Source organism: Microcebus murinus, chromosome 8 (assembly GCF_040939455.1).
Source record: "Microcebus murinus isolate Inina chromosome 8, M.murinus_Inina_mat1.0, whole genome shotgun sequence".
Lineage (NCBI taxonomy): Eukaryota > Metazoa > Chordata > Mammalia > Primates > Cheirogaleidae > Microcebus > Microcebus murinus.
This window is the reverse complement of record NC_134111.1, coordinates 74,109,493-74,137,281: the sequence shown is the minus strand read 5'-3', so window position 1 is coordinate 74,137,281 and position 27,789 is coordinate 74,109,493. Positions and strand designations below refer to the sequence as shown.

General features: G+C 44.7%; 2 protein-coding genes across 3 annotated transcripts in view; both read right to left on the bottom strand.

Annotated features, from left to right (window-relative positions):
- Window positions 1-9,659, bottom strand: part of LOC105856978 (aldehyde oxidase 2) — a 79,184-nt gene extending 69,525 nt beyond the window's left edge. The window contains exons 1-6 of one of the 2 annotated variants that reach the window (XM_012739067.3): window positions 9,403-9,659; window positions 7,196-7,253; window positions 5,558-5,654; window positions 4,484-4,592; window positions 2,918-3,044; window positions 999-1,060 (exon numbers count right to left, since the gene is read on the bottom strand). In XM_012739067.3, the coding sequence (XP_012594521.2) occupies window positions 999-1,060; window positions 2,918-3,044; window positions 4,484-4,592; window positions 5,558-5,654; window positions 7,196-7,253; window positions 9,403-9,456 (507 nt within the window). In that variant the 5' untranslated portion in view covers window positions 9,457-9,659. 2 annotated transcript variants of the gene reach the window in all.
- A 9,518-nt stretch (window positions 9,660-19,177) lies between these two features.
- LOC105856979 (aldehyde oxidase 4) overlaps window positions 19,178-27,789 on the bottom strand; it is a 63,222-nt gene continuing 54,610 nt past the window's right edge. The window contains exons 29-35 of the mRNA XM_076005785.1: window positions 27,673-27,747; window positions 26,471-26,523; window positions 25,896-26,010; window positions 25,671-25,736; window positions 23,382-23,567; window positions 20,939-21,106; window positions 19,178-20,105 (exon numbers count right to left, since the gene is read on the bottom strand). Of these exons, the coding sequence (XP_075861900.1) occupies window positions 20,052-20,105; window positions 20,939-21,106; window positions 23,382-23,567; window positions 25,671-25,736; window positions 25,896-26,010; window positions 26,471-26,523; window positions 27,673-27,747 (717 nt within the window). The 3' untranslated portion in view covers window positions 19,178-20,051. The remainder of the gene's footprint in view (window positions 20,106-20,938; window positions 21,107-23,381; window positions 23,568-25,670; window positions 25,737-25,895; window positions 26,011-26,470; window positions 26,524-27,672; window positions 27,748-27,789) is intronic.

Here is a 27,789-nt window from a genome sequence, read left to right as displayed (position 1 = left end):
TCTGCTTGTAGATCCACCTCTACTGTTTGTGGAGCTGCGGCAAAGAGCACAGAGGCCCCAGCCTTTGGTCTGCTGCGCTCCCTCCTGCCCTACTGTGCGCTGTACTGGTGGGAGGCTGCAAAGGCCCTGTGAGCACCCAGCCCGGATGGCCGAGCTCGGTCCATTCCCTTCACAAACAGCTATTCCTTGGCCACCTTCTAACCCAGGAGTGCAGACTCCGGCTGTCATGCTTTGCCCTAGATGGACTTCAGGAAGAGGCTATGTCTGGCCTAGGAGTGGGGTCAAGACCACATGTGGAGAATGATTTAGAAAAAGGTAAGGCTCCAGGTGAGCAAGTCACCTTGGCCCCATGGCATCCTGAGAACAGCTAGGGGAGAACAAGACCGGGGTCTGAGGTCTTCACTGCCTATGTCCATCCTGCCCTCAGCAGAGGGCCAACAGATGTGCCCGTCTGGTCCCCATGTGAAACACTATTCATGTGTCAACAACACCCTCAGTAACTGTTGAACTCTTGCTAAGTGCCAAGCAAGATTCACTTGGTTTTCACAGCAACCCAGTGAAGTATCTCCATTTTATAGCAGAAACTCCCTGTGCTCTTGTGCTGGGAGTGCTTCGGATCTCATTCTGCATGTCAGGTTCTTTTCTGTGCACACCTTCTCAGCTGGTTGGGTTCTGGAACTAACCTTGCCTCACCAAAGCAGACTCCAGCCCCTTGCATCCTTTTGTCTCCCTGGGTTTTCCAGGGCTCTCTTACCCATCCCATCCAGATGCCTCGCTTAACTGGTCGTGGGGGAACTTTTGGTGGGTGGTTAGATCACCCGACTTCCCGGACAACATTAAAGGTGGTGTAATGTTCCCCATCCTCAACAGTTAGTGGAGCTAACTCACGTGGTCTCCCTTCTAGTCTATTGAGATGGTCTAAAAACATTCACTTCCAGTGTCTCTAGACTTGATTGGCTGTCACTGTCATTTTTGCCTTGTGGGTATCAGTTACTCACCGTGCAGAAGGTCCTTCCACTCTCGAGAATTGGCCGATACCCAGTGCAGCGGCACAGATTACCTAATCAGAGAGGAAGCGTGGTTGTTGGTAGGCTTTGTTTTTACCAGTGTCTTTTGAAAGTTGAAATAAACCCAGCTTATTTTTTTTTTGAGGTTATTTTAATATTTGCCAAACCATTCAATACTTTCTTCCTCTACTTAGTAATTATGCTCCCCACCACCTCAAGTCCAATTTAATTTCTGTCGTAAAGATGCTGTCTAGCTGTGAGGTCACTGTCATCCATCTATTAATGTATTCATTCAACGTACATCTATTGACAGCAGCTATGAGTTAGACACTAGGTTGGATAGTGAGGATCCTCAGACAGAAAACACAGGCAACTTCCAAGGCACTAGATGAGCAAAGTATCATGCCTTGGACAGTTCCTCAGTGGTGCTCTTCTACGACTTTTAGGCCACTACATCAGAATCTCCTGGGAGTGTTTGTTAAAAATGGCCCTGCTCCAGTTCTCGTGAATCAGAGCATCTTGCAGGCAGGCCAGAAACCTGCATTTAAGAGGTCAGTGGGGAATCCTTCTGCATGGTAAAGTTTGAGACCCTCAGGTGGCCAGGGTGAAGGACTGAGGGTGGGGGTGGAGGAGCGCCAGTGTGGAGCGGAATTCATCTGCGAAGGCCTCACAAAGAAGGGTGGGCTTGAAGGATGGGCGAGCTGTGGGTTGGTGGGGAGTGGGGGAGGGTGTCCTGGGCTCCCAGAGCAGCATGAGCAGGTGCAGGGGGGAGATGTACTCGGGGTACAGAGGAGGCTGGCTGCAAGGAGCTGCGTAGAGAAGGAGGAAGTGTGAATTAGGGAGGCGAGTTGTTGGGCGTCTCTGAATGTCTGAGGGAGGGAGATTAGGCTTGGGCACACTTTATTCATAAGGAGCCACAGAAGGACCCCAAATAGAAGGACCTATGGAAGGTGGGGATTTTAGGTGACTTAATCTGATTTCTGAACCGGAGCAGAGAAAGAGAGGAAGAGAGAGAGAGGGAGGGAGACTCACCATTAGCTGGCAGATTGGCAGATTAGCAGATTAGGAGAGTGTGTCTGTGCTCATCTCTCATACCTCAACCTAAGAGCTCATGTGTCTAACAGATGATTTGTTTAGGGATTATTGACACCTGAAGTTGATGTTTATTGATTCTGCAAAAGGCATATGTTTATGGACTCCCCTTTAGTAACCTAAACGTATTTAAAAATGTAAAGGATACTTTTGATTTGCAGAGGGCCCTGTTGAATTGTGTCCCTGAAACCTGTGAACATGACCTTATGTGGAAACAGGGTCTCTGCAGATGTAACCAGGTTAAGATGAAGTTACACTCAATTAAGGTAGGCCTAAATCCATTGATCAGTGTCCTGTAAGAAGAGGGAAATTTGGACACAGACACGTGGAAAAGAAGGCCATGTGAAGATATGAGCACAGATTGGAGTGCTGCATTTATAAGCCGAGAAATGCCAAGGACTACCATCCACCCCAGAAGCTAGGAAGGGGCAAGGAAGCGGCCTCCTCTAGAGCCTTCAGAGAGAGTATGGTACTGCTGGCACCTCGACATCAGACTTGCAGCCTCCAGAACTGTGAGAGAACAGGTTTCTGTTGTTTTAATCCAACCAGTTGTGGCACTTTGTTAGGGCAGCCCTAGGGAATTAATGCAGGTCCCCAAGAAGGCGGGCAAATGAGCCTCTGGATAGAGAGGTGGGTGTCAGGTGGGAATGTGTGCTGTGTGCTAGTTCTGTATGGGCTGTGCCAGGCATGTGCTCTGATAGCAGCTGAAGCAGGGGCCTGCGTGGGGCTGAGGTGACATTGAGGGCATTACGGAGCAGCCAGGAACACACTCCCCACTGGCCTCGGGGGGTGGTGGGCTCTCTTTGTGTCAGACTTACCCCCCAGGGCTTCCATGAGCTGCTCCTCCGAGGGTTGCGGGTGGTTCCTGAGCAGCGTGTACATGGACATCACCATCCCAGGGGTGCAGAAGCCACACTGGGTGCCATGGCTCTTGGCGATCCGCTCCTGGAAAGATACACGCATGGTCGTGGCCTTGCCTTCCTCCTCCCACCAACTCTCACCATGCTCCACAGCCCGCACCTCCCTGGTCAGGTGTGCCCCATCCCTTGATCAGAGTCTGCTGGTGTCCCTTTTCCTAGGCTGCTCCTGGAGGAAGTGACTCAGAAGCTATATTCTATCATTGTAATGACTTCTCAAGGTCAATTGCCTAAGCCCTTCTAATTGGAAATTAGCAATATGCAGCTTCTGCTCCCAGAATGAGAATCCCCCAGAAATCAATTAATTAGAGGGAGAATGTGCATAAATTTCAAAAACAGTTTCCTTGAACACCTCCACATCTTGCACAGCTTAGTTCTGTCTATGAGGCTACTTCTTTCTGATTAACTTGGAGACTGTCTATTGCTGATCTTACTTTGCTTTGTTCTTTAAATTCTTCTGTGATGGCTCAAAGGGAGCTCGACTTTTAAAGGTTTAAGATTTTGGTCTGTGTCCTGGATCCTTGCTATTTAAAATGTAGGCCACAGACCAGCAGTATAGGTTCCCACAGGCGGTGCTTGTAGGAAATACGGAATCTGGGGCCCCTGCTCCAAATCTCTTGAATCTCAGAATCTGCATCTTTAATCAGTTTCCCCAGGTGATTCTTAAGTGCATTGAATTTTGGGAAGCCATGTTCTATTAATAGATTTCGGAATGTAATGTAATCCTAGGGTTTGGATTTATTGACCTTGTGGTGAGTACTTTCTGATCTCCTACTAGACTCTAGTGGACTCTTCTGGGTCCTTTGCATTTGCTGACCCCCTTGGAATTGATTCTCATGTGGTTAAACCCAGAGGCCCTCAGGGTTCCTATTGCTTAGAAGGACTCAATGTTGATTGATCTTGTCCTGTGACTTCCAAGCCTCTGTGACAATGACAGAGGGATTGATGTGTTCTCTACCAATGCATGTCACATTATTCTTAAATACAACCTTTCCGTTCCAGCTTCAGGTTAAGATTTGGAGAAACAGTTGTCCTGGTGCTCTGGCGAAGTCACTTTTAGACACCACTCACTCTTACTTCTGATTTTACTCCTAAGACCTCTGTACCACAGGGACTATCCTAAACTTTACCATGTTAACCTCAGAGACATTTTATTCTACATGTAATTTTCTTCGTACAATACCTATTCCAGACCATAGTCCAATAGGCATTAATCAATATTTCAATAGTCCTGCTTATCTTTCAAGTAGCAAAAGTACGTAAGAAGATGATCATCTCATCTCATAAAATATGAATGGAGTCCCAGCTTTCTTTTAAACCACTTAACAAGTGTTATTACTCTGATCAATATGCATGCCAAGCTTCCGCTTACCTGCTCACAACCTAGAAGCCTCAGGCAGTGCAGTCAACACAGCATGTGGTAAAAAGCTAAAGTTAGGAAATGAGAAAATTAGGATGGGCTCTTACCTGTACGGGGTGAAGCCTAGTTTTGATGCTTCCAATACCCTCCACCGTGGTGACAGCAGCTCCATACAGAGAGCAGATGGGCACCAGGCACGCAGTGACGGAGAAGTGTCTTTGTATGAGAAACACAAGGAAAATCAAGGGGAGTAACACAGTCTCGCCCCATGGAGAACCTGGACTCAAGAAGGTCAGCAGAAAGCCTCCAAAGCCTGTCATTTAGCCTGGGGGTTGGGAACTGGAGAGGTGACAGGAGGAAGAATTATAGAGTCCTCTCTGCTGATTCTGTGCTGTCTGTAGGAACTGGGGATTCTCAAGGTAAATCTGGGCATTCTGAACTTCAGTAAAACTTTCCAAGTTCAGAATAGACCCACCTGGGAGCAATGGGAATGGACTCATGCCACTAGGAGTGTGGTTGGACTTCAACTAGGATTCATGGGGACATTGACCTCATAACAAGCAAAAGGCACATCTCTGTCTCTTACCCATGTATACACATTTGGGAATTTTTTTGCTTGCTAATTTTAAGCTTTCTGGGTAAGGCCATTCAGCAGTGTTTGATGGCCTGTGTTCTGAAGACATCTTTTCATTTGTTGGGCCAATGGATTTGAGAGAAGCCCAAGTTCTAGGATCTGGCTCTGATTAAGGGTGGAAGTCTTGGCCCAGGTCCTTGCTCTGATGAACAGTAGAAAAAGCATTAGCTCCAGAGCCAGAAAATGCACGTTTGGGTCCTTGTTCTATAGCTTACTAGTTGTATGACCTTGAACAAGTCACATCATCTCTTTGAATCTCAGTTTCTTCAACTGTAAAATGAATGGCTGACCTAAATTGAAGTTTGTTAACCTGGGGTGCATGGATGGGTCTTGGGAGATCCATGATCTCTCTAAAATGGTATGCAAAATGCAGTTGGTTTATTTATTATCTGAGTAGATGTCTCACAGTGTTTACCAGATTTCTCAGAGCGGTCTAAAATCCAGAGATAGCAGGAATCTAAGAATCTTTCCTAGTTGTGAGATGAAAATACAAGCCAGGCAAAGAACCAAGGTCCTCTTCTGGCATCTGGGCATCTGGGTAGGATACCTTATCTTCTTGGACACGGGGTCATTCTTGGACACCATCACGGTGCAGGCACCACAGCCTCCTCTCCCGCAGGCGTACTTGGTTCCTGTGAGACGTACTGGAAGGGGGCGGTCAAGGAAAAGGTGCCAAGGCGACGTTCGCATCCAGTACAGCTGCCCCCCCCCCCGGGTCCCCAGTGAGAAAGTCTACGTTGTTGGCGGAGGTGCGTTCACCTGCCTCCAGGTCTCAGGAAAGGCCACTCCACATCTTACTAGCTGGGCGACACTGGACATACTAACCTCCCATTGCTTATTTTCTTACTTAAAAGGGGGAGGAGTAACACCTACTTTGTCTTCACAGGCTTGTTATAAGCATCTTGCAGGCTATCGGGTGTAAAAGCCCTTTGAAAAAATCTTATGTCACTATAGAAAATTCTGAATTGTTTTTTCTGGGTTCCAATCATATAATTGGAAGAGAAAAACATTATTTTTAACAACTCGATGTATTACTAGTTTTGCCCAGTAAATTGTATTGCATTTGAAATCGGGCAGTGGAAACTTTGGAGGACTCTCCCGTCCTTACTCGCAGATGTCACCTAGAGTGTCCTTCTGCTCTGGGGTGGCTGGGGTCCAATCCCAAACTGTCTGGATAAGGTCCCTTCTTTTTATCCATTCTTCTCCCTCACTGTGGTTTATTTCTGCACAATTTATGGGATTGGATGTCATTAACTAAACTGGCTAAAAAGATTTCAGAATCATAGACTCTTCATTGCTATTATCTGTTGAGTTTTATTTATTTGTTTTTAACCCCAGGGCTTGTTCATCTAAATCAAGTCAAAACCACAGACACTTACCAGAGGAGTGATGTAAGTGAATCAAGTGGGCCGTGTGTGACTACAGATCTCAGGCCCCATTTTAGAGAAGGGACCAGGAATCGTCCCTCCTCAGCTCTGAGCAAGACTGTCACCATGCGGGGATGGCTATGATGTTCTTATTTTTCAAGAGAAGCTGAAAAATCTTGATTTTTAAAAAACTATACAATTAACTAATTCTCAAACATTGACAAGTATTAATAATTCAAAACCGTGTGGACTTTTAAATAAAACTTGTCCAGAGGCTGATTTAATCAATTTATAGTTTCTGTAATTTGTTTATTTATTTTTTTTTGTTTCTCTGAGAGATCATCAGATTTACCAATTAACACACGTTTGCCAGTATGAAGGTCTGTATTCCGGGATGTAAAATGGTGCGGTGAGAAAACAGATGTCGGGAAAGGAAGTCTGTTCCTCGGACACGCTCCCCCTGAATCTGGGGAACGTGGTTTCATGAAAGGGCAGGGCACATGCCACACAAGCCTCTGTTACATACCAGCCCTGGGGGGTTCTGGAAAGCTCTCAAGGGAATAATTAGTGTGGAAGCAAAGAGCTTAGCTTCCATTTCACTGCTATTATCGGATATGAGAAACTCTGGGGAAACTTTATCCTCTCCAAAACAGCCCAATTAACCTAATAGCCTTAAAACCACTGCCAAAAGCAAACAGAGAGCAAGGGCCAAGCAGGCGACTGTTTGCACGGACAGATTTGCTGCGTTCTCATGGGCACAGCTGGCCTGAGTTCTAAGGCGCGCATAGACACGGCCAGGACTTTGGTAAAAAGGGTGCAGTTCTTTCGTAGGAAGGCCAGCAGAGTCTCTTCCGGGTCCACATTCCTTTCTATCACCTGTGTTGGAAAGAGAAGAGAGATTATTACGGGGCTTGTATCCATGACCCAACGGAATGTCTGCTGTGACCTGTTTGATTTAGCGATGGGGGTATAATAGCCTGATTCCATCTGCACCTGTTTTTTTGTGCTATGAGGCCAAAGTACTTGCACACACACTTACAGGGCAGGAGACTCACAGAGCAAGTGTGGCAGCCATGCTCTTACAGATGGTCAGAGCTGGGACCACTGCTGTGTAAATATGCCCCAGGAGTTGTACTCCTCGTATTTGTTCCACTATCTATTTTATGAAATCTTCCAATTCAGTCTTTTGTACTCTTGGAATATTTCAAATCTGGGAGGGACTTTGTGTGTGTTTGTGAACACGTGCACATGTAGTGAAGTGTCCTGCGGGGAGGAAAGCTGGGTGGGCAGGGTTTCTGGCACCTCGAGACAGCTCCGGCAGGGGACACATTTGATAACATCAGGGCTGTTAAGAATTGGTGGCAGAGGGGGAGGCGGGGGGAGTTGCTGTCACCCTGGCGAGGCTGGAGCCTGCCAATCCCCTCAACGGCAGAGGGCCGGGTAGTGAGCCTTGATGTCCCAGCTCAGGACCCAGAGTGGCTCTGGTGAGAAACTAGAATCCTTCCCCTTGAAAAGTGGGAGACTTAGTACACAAAACCCACGAGGAACCTGCTTTGGTGCCCCTTTCCCATTTGCTCGTTTTGTGTGTTTCCCTGGGCTTGGTCTCAGGGTGTGTGCCAGCACCACTAGCCATCCTGTTGTAGTAGAGGAGAGGAGGTGCAGCGGGCTGTCCATTTAGGTTCTTCCTTTCTCCCCAGAAGCAAAACATAAACTTTTGTAGACCTCAAAGAATAAAAAACTACTAGAAGATGCTTCCAAACTGAGATGTTAAAATTCACCTGCTTTCTGGCTCTCTAGGGGCCTCCTCCCCAATGAAGGAAAGAGCCCTCCTCTGCCTGCCCTTACCCCTCTGCAGGTCCTTTAAACACACTTACTGAGAATGCAGCTGGAAAGTTCAGAGTATTTTCGTTATTAGGCTGACTCCCACCTACCACACCCACCTGCACTTCTTCTAACCCTTGGCTGACTCCCTGTTCCGCTGCAGCTACAGCACGCTGGGCCCATGACTCAGAGGGGGGTGGGGCAGAAAAGAGAGGAAGGAGCTTCCCCTGCCTTTGCATCTCCAAAGCCTGGGCCAGTGGAACAAGCCAGGAAGGCCTCGTCACCCAAATGACAGTTTTGGAAGAGCACATGGTGGCTGCTGGTTGTGGAGGGGGGGAGGAGGGGGGAACGATGAGTTTAGCCAATCCCTAGGGTGGGGGGGCATGACCAAACCCCAGTTAGGTTTAGGGGCAGTCAGGGTCCCTGGGAAAGAGGTGGCTAGGCCCCAGAGAAGCCATGTGCCTTGGGAGCTACAGGATGGTTCCCTTGGGAGACAGAGACTCAGGAGAGGAAGGGCCTTGCAGGGAGCACTGAGGGGCAACTAGTGGCCTGCATGGGTCACCGGGGAGGACTGGCGGGGGGATGCAGGGGCGTTGGCAATGGAGAGCCCTTCCGTTGTCACTTAGGTTCCCCATGGAACTTAGCGGCAACCCAGGGAAAGAGGAGGACTCCAATCGACTATGATGACATTTCGATGGATTCTGTATAATGGGAACTCAACAATAACAATAACAAAAAATAAGTTGATAAATATAAAAATTTAAAAAGGCTCCATTTCTTGTCTTTCTGAATTCGAGGATCAAGATATGTTACCAGATAAAGTGCTGCCTCTATCAGGCCCAGAACCAAGTGCTCAGAAGCACTTAGGGGTTCCTAATCAATGAAAGAAGCAGCTTTCTTGTCATCTATACAGTCGCCCTAGAGTGGATTCCAAAGGCGAGACTCTGACTCAGGGGGGCGAAGTGACTCGCAAAGGTTATATGGATTCGTCCAACACCAGGGCACGTGCGTTACTTCTGCCTCCCCATCCCCCGGCGCTGAGCTCTGGTGGAGTGGTGGACAGGCCAAGTTAGGATGGGTCCCCAGTCCCAGGCTTCTTGCCCCTGACTGGAGGGGGCTCAGCCCAATGACCACAAGAGTGTCCCTCAAGCTACTGGCTTCTTTCTGTCTCTCTCGAGCCGCGGTAGTAACCCCCAGCACTTACCTTCCTCCCGTTCACGAAGAACACCAACTCATCCGATCGCGGCGGGCAAGGCATCGCACCTGTCAACAGGTGTCCCCTCACAGCTCTAGGTGGGAATGCTGTTTGCACCAGCACAGAATTGAGTGGAAAGATTTAGGTCTAAGCAGCTGGAATCTCTCCCTGTGTAGAAGCGGGCAGCCCGGAGCCTCAGAGAGGAGGGTGGGAGGTGGAGATTTCCTTGCTTTGTGGCTTTTTAAGTCCAGGGCACCTGTCTGGCCCAGCCTCTTAACTTGAGCCTCCCTCCGTCTCCCACCAATCCTGGCTTCAAAGCTGGCTCAGTACACAGCCCACACCTCTTCTTGCTTTTTCTGGAAGTTTGAGCGTGTCGATGTGAAAATCATAAACAACAATCCAAGCGTAAACACACTTTGCACATTGCCTCAGGCCCAGGAATGTACCCTGGATGGATTTCATTTTTCTCAAAGTCAGAAGTGAGCTTTCTGAGACCTCCCGGTTTCCCCAACATTTTTCTTACTCTAGTTGGAGAAACATCTCCTCATAGGAAATCACATGGTCAAGTCCAGTCTGTGCCCTAGTCACTGTGGAGGTGTGGGCTGCCTTCCTACTTCCTTCCCGCCCCCACGATCGTCCCATTGGAGAAGAGTGATCGAGTCGAGGCAACCACTGTGCAGATAAATAGACTGAGACCCAGGGAGGTGAGAGCAGAAGCTCAGAGTCACTCAGAAGTAAGTGGCAAAGCAGGAACTAAAACCCAAATCTTCTGGTTTGGAACAGCTGGAAAGTATATAGACAGAATCCTGGATGAAAAGAAAAATATCATGTTTGTTCTTTCCGAACACCTCAGAATAGATAGTTGCAGATAAGACCAAGCAGTTCTCATTCTTTCAGCTGAAGTAATGCCCAGGACTTGGCCTCAGGTCTGGGTGAAGCAGGGAGTTGCTTATGTGTTTGGTTTCAGAGATGAGGCAAGGCCTCTCTGCTCTCCGGTGCTTCCTCTACGAGTTGGTGGAGCCCTGGCTTCAGAATCCTGTTGACCACAGAGCTACTCCTGATCAAAGGGAGTCCCAGCTCCCAAATTTCTTGACAATTCAATGCCTAGGTCCTCAGGCAACCCGGCTTTTATGCACCAGTGGAGATGATTGTTTATGCACGTGCCCGTGTGTTCGAGTGTGCAGGTGGGTGTTTCACACGCGTTGGAAGGTTGTTAAATAAATCTGCAACAGATTTATTTGCAACTGCCCCCTCGTGAGAGGGGCAGTTGGAGAGATAGTGCTGTGAATTAGGTAGGCCCCTCAGGTCACCTTTTGGTCATACCACTCCTGGCAAAATCAGGACCTTTTTGATCACATTAGTCCTATGTGAAAGCCCCCAGTGGCTCTCTGAGGTCTGGGACGTAGGGTCCGGACTCCTGAGCCCAGCATGCAAAACCTTTCACGGACTGTTCCTGTTCTTTCCTCTGACTAGCTTGCTCTTCAATTAAAAAAAAAAAAATCTCCTGCTCCAGCCAAACTACTCTTCTCACTGTCCTTCTGCTTAAACCTTTAAACCTGACGTTTCCTTGCCCATAACTTTCCAATGGCCTCCCATTGCACCCAGCAACCCCTGGCTCCCCGCCTCTCCTTGCCTGCCGTGGAGGCCTGCCCACCCCCCTGAGTGTGTCTTCAACCATGTCTCCCCTCCTGCTTCTCGAATATGCTAAATTCTTTCCTGTCTCGGGCCTGTTGCCCTCCCGTTATTTGTGTCTGAGCTCTTCCCTGGTCCGCCAGTCTCATGTGGCACCTCGTCACTCTCTGTCCCACCAGCCTGTTCCATATTCTGCACAGCATTGGTTGCTACCTGACAGGGATACTTGCTTCTCTTTTTATTTGCTTTCTCCGCTAGAATATAAACTCCAGGAGGGCAGAGACTTTGCTTTCAGTTCACCCCAGGATCCCAGGGCCTAGAATGGCGCCTCCCAGAGAGTAAAGCCCAGTAAGTGTGCGCTGAACTGAACGGCTGGGGAAGGCCCTCCTGCCCCTTCCCACTGAGATCACCCTCCTGCCCGCCCTCTCCCCCACCCTCAGAAAGCAGCTCCCGACATCCATCCTCTCCTCTCGCTGCATTCCAAAAGCACCTTCAGATCCAGCTGATTGCTTCTTTACTTTTTGTTTATTAAACCAGGAACCAGGAAGCTAGTTTCTTATCTGCCATCAATTATCTTTTCAGTGTTCGTGTCTCATTTTTCCAATTAGGTAATAAGTTTAGAATGGCTGGTTGTATCACTCACAATGTTCAACATAAATGACCACTTATTCACTGCAAGATAACCCCATTAATCAATGCTTGACTGATTACCTAAAATACTTTAAATGAAGGCGACATCACTGATTCATTCATTCATTCAACTAGTAGTAATTGACCCTGTGCCTTGCACCGGGCACTATGCTAAGTGGTAGAGTATAGTGGAGAACAAGAGCTATGAGTTTTCTTTCTCTGAGGCATTTAAGGTTTAGTAAGATAATTGACATGCAATTAATCATTTATGCTTCTGACAGGCATAGAATAGAGAAATTAGCTTTATTTTGGGGACAAGAAAAGGAATCAGAAAAGACCTTCCTGAGAAAGGGACATTAGGCCTGAAAGATGGGTAGGAGTTGATTCCACAAGAATTAGGAGTGCAGGAGGAGCCGGGGGGAGGAGAAAGGAGCCTGAGGAGACACAGGCTTTTCTTATGCCAGCTTCCATTTAGGGGAAAACAACATAGGATTGTTCCCAAGGGTCAATGATCTGTTCACCATCTCACTCTTCCCTTTAAAAGAGGGCAGCTAGCACTCAAATGTTTATAGTAGCACAATTCACAATTGCAAAGATATGGAACCAACCCAAGTGCCCATCAGTACATGAGTGGATTAATAAAATATGGTGTATGTATACCATGGAGTACTACTCAGCTATAAAAAAGGTGAACTAATACCTTTTGTGACAACCTGGATGGAACTGGAGACCATTTTTCTAAGTGAAGTATTGCAAGAATGGAAAAACAAACATCACATGTACTCACTATTAAATTGGAACGAATTGATCAATACTCATGTGCACATATGGAAGTAAAACTCCTTGGAAATCAAGCAGGTGGAGGGCGGAGGAGGGGATGAGTAAAATGACACACACCTAATGGGTACAATGCACACTATTTGGTGATGGGCACACTTATAACTTTGACTCAGACTGTACAAAAGCAATTCATGTAGCCAAAACATTCATACCCCTGTAATATTCTGAAATTTCTAAAAAATGAAAAAAATTAAAAAAAAAATAAAAGGGCAGCTAGTAAACACAAGGTTACCATCCATAGTAGCATGATACTGCCAAGAACGGTAAAAAGCATCAATCATGGCGTTTCAAAATAGTTACTGGAATAAATCCTTCCGCGTCAATATAAAACACACGCATTGAAAGTACAAGACCAGTTTTACAGTACTAAAGTTGGATTATGATATTAGATTTGGAAGAGAAAAAAAGTACTTTGGATTAGGAAACCAAATGCGTTAATTGCTGGGAAACTGAAAATTGACCGGGAATGGTTTTAGAGAAGTGTTTTTCAATCTTGTTTGAATTCGGGAAAACTTGGAATGAAATCCTGTCAGGTGTAAACAAATGAAACAAAAAAATTGCTGTTCTAGCAGAGGGGCTGGGGTAGAGACCCTAAGTCCTCTGGCTTTCCCTCGTTTGAGAAAGCCCCAGTGCTCTGGGGAGCTCAGTTTGCAAACAGCTTGCTTCAGGGCTGCCCACAGTGAGAGGCTGGCAGGCAGGCTCTGCCAAGTCTTTCTGACTCTCAATTCTTATTTGAGACAATGGAAAAAAGCAACCACTGCTTTTTTCCCCCTTTTCTTTTTTTCTTCTTTAATAAAAAGGGAAGATTAAATTTCTTCACTTTCAAATGATTTTTTTTCTAGTAGGCAAGAGAGAAATCCCCATATATTGACCCAGGTGCTTGTATGTTTGTTTTAGTAAAGGTCTTATGATTTCCATAAAAAACCTATTACCCAATGGAAGAGTTAATATTAGACAGGACACTGCCTTCCCCAACTATTCAAACAGACTTTATTTCTGGAAAAAGACTGTGACATCCTGCTCACTGATGTCAATGGAAAAGTACTGGCCACTGCTTTGATGTCACTGGGGTGCTGCCTTCTGTTTGGAGTTTTTCGAAACCCAGAGATGGAACACAGGCCAGTGGACTGACAGTGGGCACTTTTAGGGCCCTGAGAGCTTGGGCTCTGTGTTCCAGACCTTTTGTTCTCAGCCTTTTGTCTGTGAGGCCCCTTCCTTCTCCTCCCAGCTCCCATCTTTCTGCCCATGTTGAGCAGGAAGCTGCTGGACCCACAGGGAGCCGGGTGCCACTGGGGCCTTGGGCTCTGTGGTAAGGGGTTCTCGCCCCCTTAGCTGGGGGAAGGCCTGGAGATCTGCACCCAAAACCCTGGGAGTCTGAAGGAGAGCTTGGCCCTGGGGGTGGGGCCGGGGCGGGGACAGAAAGCCTGGCATTGGTGTGGATGGCAGTCAGCAGTGCCGAGGGGGCTACCGAGCCCTCCCTGCCCCTGCGGCTGGGCGAGTGTGAGGAGTCAGGAGAGCTGTGAGGCTGGGAGGCTTCAGCCACTTGCCTCCGTGGGCCCTGGCAGCCTTCCTGCTCCTACTGTGCCCACGGGGTGGGGTGGTGCAGGGCGAGTTAGGATCATTTTGCCTTCTATGCTCTGTGGCTGGTGCCTCTTAGGATAGATACTCCAATAACTAAGCTGAAGTCCAGCGAGCTGACAAACCAAAAAGCATTCAAGGGGGCCTGTGTGGGTTGAACTGTGTTCCCAGTGTGATGTTATTTGAAAGTGGGATCTTTGTAAATGTCATCATGTTAAGATGAGGTCGCACCAGATTAGGGTAGCCCCTAAGTCTAATCACTGGTGTCCTTACAAGGAGAGGCAGATTTGAAGACAGGCATGTGGAGGGAAGATGGCATGTGAGGATGGAGACAGAGATTGGAGCGATGTATCTACAAGCCAAGGAGCACCAACGATTGCTGGCAACTACCACAAGCTAGGAAGAGGCAAGGAAGAATTCTTACTTAGAGCCTTCAGAAGAAGCATGACCCTGCTGACACTTTGATTTCAGACTTCTAGACTCCAGAACTGTGACAGAATAACTTTCTGTTGCTTTAAGCCGGCCAGGGTATGGTGCTTTGTTAGGGCAGCCCTGGGAAACTGATATAGACCCAAGAGGCTGGTCTCAAACTCTTGGCCTCAAGCAATCCTCCCGCCTCACCCTCCCAAAGTGCTAGGCTTACAGGTGTGAGCCACTGTGCCCGGCCCCGATACCACTTTTGAACTCCAAGGAAAAAGGGGCTATCTTACAAGGTACTAGGCTGAACGATTAAGTTTCCTATGAAGGAAAAGAAATCAATTTGGCATCAGACTTCTCAGCTGCCATTGTGGACATGAGAGGGCAGGAGGTGAGGGTCTCTGGTCGCTGAGAGAAAACAGGGCAATGGAGACCCTGCAGGTGGAGCAAACTTCCCACCTGGGATAAGACCACCCCACCTTAGATGAAAAATCAAACAAAAACCAGCTCAGATAAGAAAGGTGAAGAGGAAGGGAAGCCTCGATGGATAAGGGCAGGCTGTTTGGGAATGTGTAATATAAATCATAAAAAGCCATAATGCAAGGGAAATTCAATGAAGAGTCTAGAACTAGAACACACAGCAACTGTAATATCTTAAGGGCTGGGGATGGCTAGGGGTGTGGACGAGAATACTTAGTTACCTAAGTATTATCTTCCTGGGGCATGGGGTGGAAACATGGGACAGACAGAGCAGGAGGCCAGGGAAGAGTAAATTTCTGTGAGGGAAATATTTGATATCTTGTTTTCAACTAGTGGTAGAGAAGTATGTGTGTGTTAGAGGAGTTAAATGGAAATGAACAACTAGTGGTACAGTTTGACTTCCAAATTAACAAGAGAAGAAATAGAATTGCTGATAGCTGGAAAACACCAGCAAAAATAATGAAAAGGAAAAAAGATGGAAACCATGGTATAAAATACACAGTATATACCAATAACTAATATTAGTCTTAAAGGTAAGTAAAAAAAATTCAATTAAAATCAGGGATTAGATAGGTATGCCTTTTCTGTATACTTATGCAATTTAAATTATATATTATATGTGTAAAACATAATAGGCATGAAGTAAAATGCAAAAATTTTTAATAATTATAAGAAATGTGAATGAAATTAATTCTACCACTTAAAAATAACCACTAGCAGATTGGATCAGGAAAAAACCACAAACCTAGATATACTGTATACTATTTACAAGAGAAACATTTAAAGTCAAAAAAAGAGAGGATGAAAACATAGAAGGGTCAAAGTGGTAACATGCCAATGTAAACAATAAGACAACTTATTAAGGAAGAGTGATCTTTGCTACCTGTTTTACCCTTATTGCATCATTACTTTTTTATTGTGATATGAATCACATAATATAAAATTAACCATTAACTAGTAAAAAAAAGAAAATGGAAAAGATTAAAACTGTGTCATTGAACAACACACCAGGAGCAAATGAATTTACAGATGGATTTTATGTAATCATTAATATAATGGCAATGTTATTCCTGCTTATGAATATAGATAGAAAAAATTCTAAGTAAAATACTAGTGATTAGAATCCAGCAATGTGTCAAAGGATAATATACCAGTAACAATATTATCCTTAAAGGTAAGTAAAAAAAATTCAATTAAAATCAGGGATTATATAGGGATGCTTTTTCTTACCATTATTGTATAACATTGCCTTGGAGGTTATAATAGATGTAGTAAAATAATGAAACACTGAAATAACTGGTATAAATTGATATAAACATTGGCACAGAAAGCTTGATCTAGTGATTGGATATAATGTCAATATTCAAAAAATTAATAGCTTTTACTACTATATAGATAAGCACTCAAAAGTGGAAGTGGCAAAAATTTTATTTAGCTCTAAAAGTAGCTCTAAAACATAGAATACTTAAGTATAAATTTAGCCCTCCTTCAGAAAAGTATAGGAATGTACTCATGAAACAAAATCTACGTAAATGGAAAGACATATAATGTTCTCAGATGGAAAGTTAATATAAGAAGTAAATTCTATTAAAATTAATCTATAAATTTAATACAATTCTAATTAGAATCCCACTTAAGTTTTGAGGGGAAATTGAATAAAATGAAAATTTTGGGGGGTAGGGTATGAAACAAAATAGCTAAGAAGAATGTGAAAAATAACAGTGAGGGACAACTTGACACGTTACTCATATTAGTTATGGTGTTGGTGTAAGGACAGACAACTAGATCAGTGAAACTGATGAAAGACTCTAAAAATAGATCCCAGTATATATATGAATTTAATGAATGACAAAGAGGAAGTGTCTCATAGTATATTCCCTAGCAAGCGAATCAAATGATTGATGTTGTCACCAAAGTTCTTTGATTTTTTATTTCGATTCTTTGTTTCTATAATTTTTGTGAAATATTAGATAAAAAAATAGCTATTAATACTACAGTTAATATTAAGGCATTCCTATGACATTCTGGGGTAAATTTATGTTTTCTTATAATGCTACTTACAGACCTATCTTTTGTCAACTCAGGGCTTTAGTGCTCTGCCGAAAGTCATTTTCTTGAACATTTCCTCACGATCACTTATTTATGCAGAGCAAGTAAATTTTTTGGATTAGTGTCAATTCCAGATAGTGCGACTCAGGGAAGAGACTTTTCTCTGAAGTTTTATCTGTAATTAATAACAGCACTTGCACACAGTATGCTAATAACTGAATTTCATTAAAGACATTTGAATAAGTAAGGAAAGCATACAGCAAACATTTAACATGGAACTTCTGGGGCAAGTGCTGACTTAAAATATTACAAAATGTAAATTGTGTATTTCTTTGAACGTAAAATTATTCTTTTCTATAGAGGAAATTCATCTAGTGTATAACTAAATGTGATTTTGCTACTTGTACCAATGCAAGATTTGCATATTAATAAACTCAGGGAGTCCGGAGGAATAGCTCCGATGGGTCTGTGTGGTAGAGGAGGAGGCGGCCGCCTGACCTGTGAGGAAGGACTTGGCCCAGGGGGAGTGGAGTCCACAGGGGCCTCCAGCCACCAGCGCCTGCAGGGACAGCCTCAGGGCAGACAGCCTCCCTCCTCAAGGTCACGCCCTTCTTGCGGCAGCCCCATTAGAGACTGCAGTGATCCAGGGGCGACATTTCAGGCTAAGCAGGGCAACTCTGGGACAATGCTCGCTCCCAGGGCTCCTTGCCAGGTCCTTGGTGCTCCTCAGGCTGCACCGCAGCTCCACTTCCCCCTCTGCCTCACTCTGCTTCTTCAACCTTCCTCCCTCCGCCAGGTGTCAAGCCCTGAGAAACATCCTGCTCTCCGAACTCAGTCTCTGTCTGGAGAGTTCCGCCTGCGATACTGTGTGTTCTGATAGTGTGCGGAATATGCCCAATTTACGTCATTGCAAGTATCAAGTGCAGAGGATCTAAAGATTTTTTCCTTGAAAGAAACAACATAAATCTCTAAGCCCTCTGTCTTAGGCCTCTTTTTGACCTTTTCCAAAACCCGAGTGCATGCAAGAGTCTGCAGATTCAAGATACTAAGCAGATATCAACTCTGTGTCTACTACTCTTCGCTCAGCTCCATTTTTCCAGTTCTTGTAAGGTGATACTAACCCTTCTGTCATAAACTTTTGGCCCAGGAGAAGTAGGACATCCTTCACCACAGGTACTTTAAGTCAAAAAAGGAGAAGCACAGCAAGTATAGCAACTGCCACACATTATTTCTCTTTTGATAAACTTTGATTTAATCTACAATTAAGCAACAGTAATAAAAAGTTTCTACCAGGAGCAAGCACTAGCAGTTTTGCCCAGAGTTAATGATCGCGTGTGCTTTTATCATCAAAAGGGTGCTTGATCATTTACTGAGTCCACTGGTTAAAAAGATTGCATCTTGGACTTTTAGTCCAACTATCACTGGAATAACAACTTAGAATTGGACAATGATAGATATTTATCTGAATTAGTAATATGGGTTAAGTGTGTAATAGAATAGACACTATAAATTATCAATTTAATTTTTAAAGGCATTAGGATATTAATCATATGTTTGAAACCTGCTATTCTTTAAAATGTATTATTTCTGTAAATATATCCCCCACCCCAATTCTTCAAGGTAATGAAATACTGTTGAAATGATTAGATTTATTTTGCAAAAATGCAATTTCTGCGAATTTCTGTGTCCCTACAGTCCATGAAGTATAACACTTTTGTAATTAATTTATTTGTGATAAATGTGTCTTCCTATTTTACTGCTAGAAAAATATACCAGTGACCTTATTCTTACTGTTCTGTCTGGCACAATGAGTGAGGTTCTTGTGGGGTAGGTTCCGGGAAATCTAGGTTATTGAGGGCATTCAAACAGACATTTAAAGATACATGTACATACACACCACACACACACACAACACACATACTTCTCTTAGAATAAGAGACATTGACTAGTGAGTCTCTTTTTCTTTTTCTGGAAAGAGGCCTTTCCTAACCTGGCTGGTCTCATATACACATAAACAATTTCTACACACTTATTCTCTACCACAAAGTTACTATTAATAAATACAGAGCTTTAATATCTAGCACATAGATCCTTGACAATTATTTATTTGTGTTTTCAATACAAAAGTTTGTTTTCATATTTGTTTTCAAACCTCATGTGGGATTGAACATCTTTGGAAAACACAATGTGAAATAGCTAAGAAACAACTGAAAAAGAACCCCAGGAATTTTGTGCTTGTTTGATGGCAAAAGGAAAGTAGTTCTGATTTCACCTTTCAGACATTAAGATAAAACAAGGGACTCAAGAGTAAGTTAAGATTGTTGTTTTACTCAGTGTGATCTCCTGGGTGAGGAAGAAGTTGTATCATGTGCCTGGCTCCTGGCAGGTGAAGACCAGGAGGCTTTGGATGGTTACTTCCTGAAGCCTCATCTAAATGGACATGTGGGAGTGGTGGGGACTGAGGATTGTGGTGGTTTGCAGTGCTGGAGACAGCTCTTATCCACACACAAGAACTGCCTGTGAGCATCTCTTTCCAACTCCACATTCAGAGACTTCATGTCAGTGGCTTGAAATTGGCCAAGGTAGGAGTATTTACACCATGGAAACTGGCAAACACTATAAATCAGGGATTTTTCCAGGTGAGTCAATTATTACCAGCACAACATTGGCTTTGGGGAAATCCAATCTTTAGAGTTTGGGCAGTCGATGATTTTACTGAACTTTGAGCAGATTTCTGAAGAACAAAGCATGAGTAGTCTTTCCTGAGTTGTTTTGGGTTAATAAAAATTCTACCACATTTTGAAATCATAATAGATTTCAGGGTAATGCAAACTAAAATTTGAAATTTTGATTCTACGCTTCTACCTTTTGGTGAAAATTTATATCTTAAAACATAATCATGCAGTGACCTAAACCGTAGCATTAATGATGTTAAAATTATCTTTGATAATTGGAAACCAACCTATATTTTTCTCTGGCCTGAGACTTTTAAGATCAATCATATATTCTTTCATTTTCTAGAAAACACAGGATTAAGACACATGGATGGACCAAGGTGTAAATGTTGAAGGGTCATCTCTGGGAATCTAAAAAAGATAAAAAAAGGGTAGATAGTTATTAATAAAATGTTATTATATGAAAAATTGCTGTCATTCAGAAGACAAATTATGTTTTTTTAGGAAAGAACAAGTTAATGTCATTTTATTCTTACTAAACTTATATAATTTTAATTTTTGTTTCACTTCTTGAGTCATAAGTCTCTTTATCCTGATGAACTTCTTACATTTCCAATAGGTTGCATCCTACTCAGATGCCCTGTAATTTCTAAGGCATAAAGTGTAATCTAGTTTTATACCAAAGACTTACAGGGCTGCAGTAAGCATTTAAGTAGAGGGGTACTCTCCTATGATAGTTCTAGATATATTTTTAGTAGCTGGAAAATGGAACTATCTTCTATTAGTATGTGACTACAAGGCATATCAAGGTGTGCCCAGTGACTTGATACATTCATTTAAATTATTTTTATTAGTCTGCTTAAGCAATACTTTCTACAGAATTGACCAGATCAGGTATCTAGTTAATATAATTTGGTCATTGAGGTAATCAAAATATTAATACTACATCAACCGCATTTTGGTAAAATGTTTAAAGAAGCAACCTACCAGGTCCATTTGCTATTCACTCTGGCTCAAGAGTGTGCTTTTATTTTGGGTCTGAAACAATTAAACCAAAATTTAAAGAGGCTCACTCACTTTGCAGCTGCTTTGAAGCATATAAGAAGTGGCAAGTGGAAGCAAAATGAGAATTTTCATTGAAAAAGATTAACCTGCCTTGTAATTTTGTCATGGTTATAATCAAATTCATACCAAGAACCCGAAAGTCCACATAAGGGCTGATTACAATAGGAACCTCCCCTTACCATGTCAGTAAACTGATCCACACAAGTCATCCTGATCACTTCAGGAGTTGCTGGGCTACTCAGGGTGAAGGTCTTGGTCAGCCCTCTCTCTCTTCGGGCAGCCGCCACTGCGTCATATATGGCCAATAGCACAGAGGAGCCCATGAACATCCCAGCCTCACCCAGTCCCTGAGAGAAGGGAAAAGGCTATCAGAAATGCATGGGTCTTTGAGGGCTAACTAGCGTATGCACACATATACACCCCCACACACTTCCTCCTTCTGGCTTTATAACCTTCAAAGTGGAATGCTTTTGAATGGCCATAATCAAATTCCCCCCATGACGATTTGTGGGCGGGATCCTCCTAGGAGTAGCTGGTGGAAATGCCCCAGGACATCAGGATGTCAGGGCAGCTAGAGACTCCTGCTCCCCCACCCGGTAAAGTCCTGAAGATCAAAGCTCTCGGTGCCCTAGGATACTCCGACTCTGCCTCCAGACCATTTGTGTTTAACACAAGACCGGAATGAAACGACCACAATCTTTGCAGCGGAGCTTGAAAGACAGTGAGGTGGTGGCCTCTTTTCATGTGTGCTAACTTCCCCGGCATATGTTGGAAGCTTTTGAACTCACAGTTCAGTGGCATATTTTGAATGATTCGCCAATACTTTTTTGATGTTGTACTGATTTTTCTTCTTTCTTTCTTCAAGGTAGTGTGGTCTATGTTCTGTGTCCTTGGTGGAGGGATGGGACAAAGGCTCAAGCAGATAAAGGCTTCCTCAGGCTTTGGTTGTTAGCAACCTGGGTTATTCTGAGGCAAATATGGAGGGAGATGTGGGCTGCTGGGGGAGGGGTTTCTCGAAGGCAGAGAGGAGGGAGGGGTGGGGGTGGAGGGACCTCGTGCCCCATTTGGAGCTGAACAGGCAGGGAGGTGACTACCGTGTTTCCCTGAAAACAAGACCTCCCCATAAAATAAGCCCTAGCAGGATTTCTAAGCATTTGCACAATATAACCCTACCCCGAAAATAAGACCTAGTGATGGGCATGGCTACGCAGCGTATCTGCACAACCCATGCATTTCATCTCAGAGCGGTAAAGAAGACAAGCAGCCCTTCTCATCTGCCCCATGAGAGCTCTGTTGCTCGACATGAGAGATTGGGGCCAATGGTTCTAAAGGAAATAGAGTCGCAAGAAATTCAGGATGGAATTCGGGGTTTAGAGAGTTATGATGATGTTCCAGAAGAAGATGACTTAACTATATTTGAATAAATGTAGATTGTTGCACAGTACTTAAAAAAAAATAACACATCCCCTGAAAATAAGCCCTAGGGTGTCTTCTTGAGGAAAAATAAATATAAGACCCTGTCTTATTTTTGGGGAAACATGGTAGACCCCAAGTGGCAGGATTGTATCTGTGCTGGGCCAGCCTTTAGAGATCTCCTTGGACAAAGTCTGGTACAGAAGTGGAGATAGAGGCCTTCTTTCCAACCTTGACCTACTCTTAGGAAAGAGGAAATCGTCTTGAGACCTGAGGTTAAAGTTGCCACCTGTCTGGTTGGAATAGAGCATAAACTGGGGAAGTTGTGTTTTTGCACACTTGCTTGCTGTAGGTCTTTATGGGCTAGTTGAAGGCCACATGCCCCAGGGAGCATGGGGCCGACACCTGAGCTATCAATGTCTGTGGGCAAAATGTCAGTGAAAAGTTGGTTGAAAGCCCATTCTGACTCGGGGAGGGTGAAGAGAGGCTGTGTGTGTAGGAATGGAGTGTGGAGGACGGGCGGGACAGTGCAGGAAAGAGAGTTCTGGGTGGAAGGATTTGCCTGTGACGTCAGCTCATCTCAGGGTGAGCTGACGTCACTAGCCTCACCAGCCAAGATGTGCAGCCCCTTCTTGCTTGATTCAAATTCCTTTCGTGAGTTCTCTCAAGCATGAAGACTCTCCTCTGGTTTCTGGAGTCAGTGAGTGTCATTCTGCCACAGACTTGCTTTTCTTTTCCCTTTCTACCTTTCAGAATTTACAACTCAAAGGAGAGAGCAGATTCAGGGGATGGTTTCATAATTTCTTGAAAGGGGAGGTTGTTATGAGTTGAATTCTGTCCCCCTCCAAATTCATGTGTTGAACTCCTAACCCCCAGAACCTCAGAATGTGACTGTATTTGGAGAGAAGGTCTTTAAGGAGGTGATTAAGTTAAAATGAGGTCATTCAGCAGGGCCCCCATTCAATATGACTGGTGTCCTTACAGAAAGAGGAAGTTTGAAACAAGAAGGAAGATCAGGAAGAGGGAACAGATGGCCATCCACAAGGCGGGGAGAGAGGCCTCAGAAGAAACCAACATGCCAACCCTTTGATCTTGGACTTCCAGCCTCCAGAACTGTGAGAAAACAAGTCTCCACTGTTTGCACCACCCAGTCAGTAGTATTTGTTAAGGCTGACCTGGCCAACTCATACGGAGGTCTTACGTTCTCACCTTGGATGAGTAGATGGCGATGGGATTTCGGGAACGCACTAAAGTGACATAGAACTCTTCTGGAATCTCCGTGACGGTGGGAATTTTGTAGTCACTTGGACCCCGAGAGTAAAGCACACCTTCTGGGGAATATTTCAGTTCTTCTATGGTATACAATCCCATGCCTTGGATAAAGGCCCCCTCAATCTACAGCCAAAAAGTTCACAGGTTATAAGTATATGACATTGGTTGAATAAAATTCCAGTGTGAATGAAAATGGAGTTCTGAGTCATAGTACACCATTCTCGAAAGCACCGCTGTGGGCCTTGCAGAGGGTCCCTCAGGAACTGGTGCCTGTCACTTTGCCTGGCCTCATCCTTGGGTACCCCATACTGGGGTACCTGACATTAGCCAAGTTCCTGGTAATTCTCCAAATTCATTAGGTCCTTCCTCACCACCGAGTCTTTGTAAATGCAATTTCTCCTCACCCTCCCCACCCCCTCCCACCTCAGCTTGTCCACCTGGCCAGCTCCTGTTCATCCTCCATGCTCCAGCTGAAGAATTGCGGCCTCTCTGGAGCCCTTTGGACCCTCCCACCGCTCCCTGGGTGGATTTAGGAACTGCTTCCTCGGGCTCCCTGTCGTGGTGGCACTGGGAGGGTATCTTCCTTGTTTGCCTCTCGCTCTCACCCTCTCTCACACTAGCTTATGAGCAGCTCAGGCCTGGCTTTCTTGTATTCTGTTCTAAGCCTGGTGCCAGGTACGTAGATGCTCCATAAATGTCTGCTGAAGCAGATGAAAAAGAAGCTGACATTAAAGGAATATGAACTAGAATAAATGGAGCCAGGACACTGCAGTTTATTCTAATGTCTGAATTTCTTTACTTCCCTTTCTAAATTACCATGGAGAGTAGATCAGTGTTAAACAGGAGAGGTTGGAAGACATACCTATATTTACTAAAAGGCATGTTGAGTTCTATTTGCAAACCATTATGCTTTAGGAAAAAGGTCCCTTATAAAGGGGGTGTTTGCCTAGAGGTTATAAAAATTAGAGAGTTACAGTTTGTATTTTATTGAAATGCAAAATTTAGGAATAAATAGGTAAGCAAATTTGAATGCTAAATTTGGAAAAAACAATGCTTGTCTCTAAAGGAAAAGATCAAAGCTCAAGAGACTCAGTCTAACACACTTCTGGTTTCTTTCCTTTTCCGATTATAATGTCTTCCTTTTTGCCTTTGCTTTAATCGACAAAGAGGCACAAGAGTTAGCTGGGAGGAGGGGGAAGGAGGAGAGGGGAGCAGGGCCCAGAGCTAGCTGTAGTTTTCAAACTTTTCAGGCCGAAGATCAATTTTGGGTACAAATTCCAAGTCCCAGCCTAGGAAAGTTTTGATGGCGCAGGTCTGGACTGGGCCCAGGAATCCATATTTCCCATAAGTGCTACAGGTGCTTCTGTGGCTGCCTCTGAGGACCACACTTTGGGAAACACTGAGGGACCAATATAATTGCTCCTTTTGAAGCCCTCAGCCAAGCTAGCTAGGTAAATCAATCTCTTAGGACTCAGGATGGCAAGAAGCTGTTGGCAGATGAATGCACCGTATGTCTGTCAGGGTTTGACGCCAAGCCACTCAATCGCTCCAAACTGCCACTCAGGTGCAGACTGAGGACCAGCTGCCTCGGCCTGCCCTGGGAGCCAGTGAGCAGGTCTGGGGCGGGCTGATGCGTCTGGTCTGTTGGCCCCACTTTGAGTAATAAAGCTGGGAAAAAGAAAGCTAGGATACATCAACAGTGGGAAAGGTTTTAATTCCAAGTTTAAAAAGACTTGGGGTGAGTTAATTTTATTTATTTGCGAGATAAAACTCAGATTTAAATTCAGCAAGACGGGGAAAATTGTGTTTAAGCATTTCTTTTTCTAATTCCTCTAAATCTGTGTAGTCTGTTTAAATTCAATACTAAAGGAGCACTAATGTAATGTCATTATGTATCTCTAGAATGTTCTCATAATGAACATATTAATGCTCACTGAAGAAAAATTAGGAAGCACCAGAGTTATAAAGCAGAATACTTCACATATATTCTTGCCATGCAGAGAAACCATTGTTAGCTTGTTCTTGAATTTTCTTTCAGTTTTTTATTTATGTGTGCATAAGCATGTGTATGTGTGTGTAATAGATAAAATATATTAATATATTGCAGAATAGTTGCACTAGGTATGAACAAAGTTTGGAGGGTGCTGGAGAATAGTATTTTGAATGAATAGCTGCGACATGGGATTGACCAAAAGTCCCCGAGGGGGCGGCTGTGGGATCACTCACCTGCCCAATGTCCACGGCTGGGTTTATGCTAAAGGCAGCATCCATGAAGATGTCGGTCCTCAGGAGCTGCGCCAAGAGAAGATGCAGAATGCAAGATGTTATTTATTTAAAATAGACTTTTACTAAAATTAGATATCTGTCCCTGTTTGTCGCCCTGGGAGGATGGAGTTGATTGTTATTTGCAGTGTTTGTGTTTACACTGTGAATACAAATGTCACTCCCTACCTTATGAGCCCCGGTGAGGCAGTCGACTTCAACCTCAGAACAGGACGCGCCATACACAAAATACGGATACGCATTGCCTTCCTCCTTCTCCCAGTCCATGTTTGTCTGGTAGCCTCTGAGAAGAGAAATGAAGAGTGAAAAGGAAAGGCACCCTCCCCGCTAGGGGTCTGATCGCCCCTCTGTGCTGGGTGGGCGGAAGTGGCTGGGGCCTCCCTCCCTCTTCTCCGTCAGAGGGACCCGGCTGCAAGTTTCCCCCGCAGATACCGGGAGAAGATCAGCTGGTGTGGGAGCCCTGCCCTCCAGCGCACGGTTGCTGGGAAGGGTCCGGCTGGGTGTGGGTAGCTGTGGTGTCCCTCCTGGCTGGCCAGTAGCTGCTGCTCAATGGAGGCTCTGGATTGTCACCCAGTGCCTGGCCCTCCCCCATCTCCTTCCCCACCCCCACGCCCCGTGACTAAGGGGTTAACCCCAGGCCCAGCAGAGCTCCAGCACTCCCGACACCTGTCCAGGCGGATGACTGATGAGCGCACACCGCCCTGCCCAAGTGTAATTTAAGCCAAAGTAAAAATGTCCTTTACTTGTAATATCCAGTAGTTGAGAGACTGATGGAGTCTTCAAAGGCTTTTGCAACCTGAAAGCGATGATTAATTACAAAGAAATATAAATTTAGGGCAAGTAATGAAAAATGCCTTCCATGCTGGCCTCATTTGCTCCTCTTGTTTGCTCCAAGCTCTGGACCCACATTTTCCTAAGTGAGACCTGTGCCTGGACATGAGGTCATGCTTGTCAACGGAGGTGCTCAAAGCCAGCTGCTAGCTGTGCTCTGGGACCCTTTGTTTTTTGGGGTTTCACAGTGTAAAGTTTATTACTTTTCACCCTTTTTAGGTTTTTAGATTAGGGAGAGGGATATATATATATATATAATATATATATATTTTTTATCCTGTTTTGCTCCCAAATAATTTGGCTGTCTCCATATATGATTATGTCAGCTTTCTTGCTGGAGTAAACTGGGTAGGGTGGGGAAGAGTAATGACAATAGTAATAATAGTAATCATTATTAAAAAGAGAGTGATCCTTTGATCTTAGGAGTACTACTATCAGCATTGTGCAGGTGAGAAAACCAAAGCCCTGAGGCACTAAAGGGGCGCTGTGTTTGAATGTTTGTCTCCCTCAAAATTCAGATGTTGAAATCCTAACCCCCATGTGATGGCATGAGGAGGTGGGGCCTTTGGAAGGCGATTAGGTCATGAGGGCAGATCCCTCCTAAATGGGATTAGTGCCCTTATAAGAGAGGCCCCCAAAGCTGCTTTGCCCCTTCTGCCATGTGAGGACAAAGCCAGGAACCAAGAAAGGGGTCCTCACCAGACACTGAATCTGCTGGTGCCTTGATCTTAGAGTTCCAGCCTCCAGAACCGTGAGAAATAAATTTCTGTTGTTTATAAGCCACCCGCTTTATGGTACTTTGTTACAGCAGCCCAGTGGACTAAGACGGGGTAAGTGACAGGCCAGTGGTGACATCGCAGAGACAGCAGCCCTAGGTGTGTCTTACCTTAGAGCCCATCCTGCTATTGTGCATGGTGAGGAATTAGGCTCTGAAATAAAGTCAGGTTTCAATGAACACAGACATCCCTTTTATTCTTTCGGAGAAGTCAAAGCAAATGCTAATAAATGCTTTGTTTCTTGAATGAGCACCAGCCATCAGCCCATGCACGCAGGACTACTTCCCATCTGGATGGAGGAGCCTTTGCCTGACAGGGATAATAACGAGGACACTCACCCAGTCCTCCCATTTTCCTTTAGGGTTTCTCCTGATGATAGGATGAAGACGGGCCATAAGAATCTGGCAGGCATTCTAAAAATAAATATTTGAAATAAAGTCAGAAGTAAAAGGCAC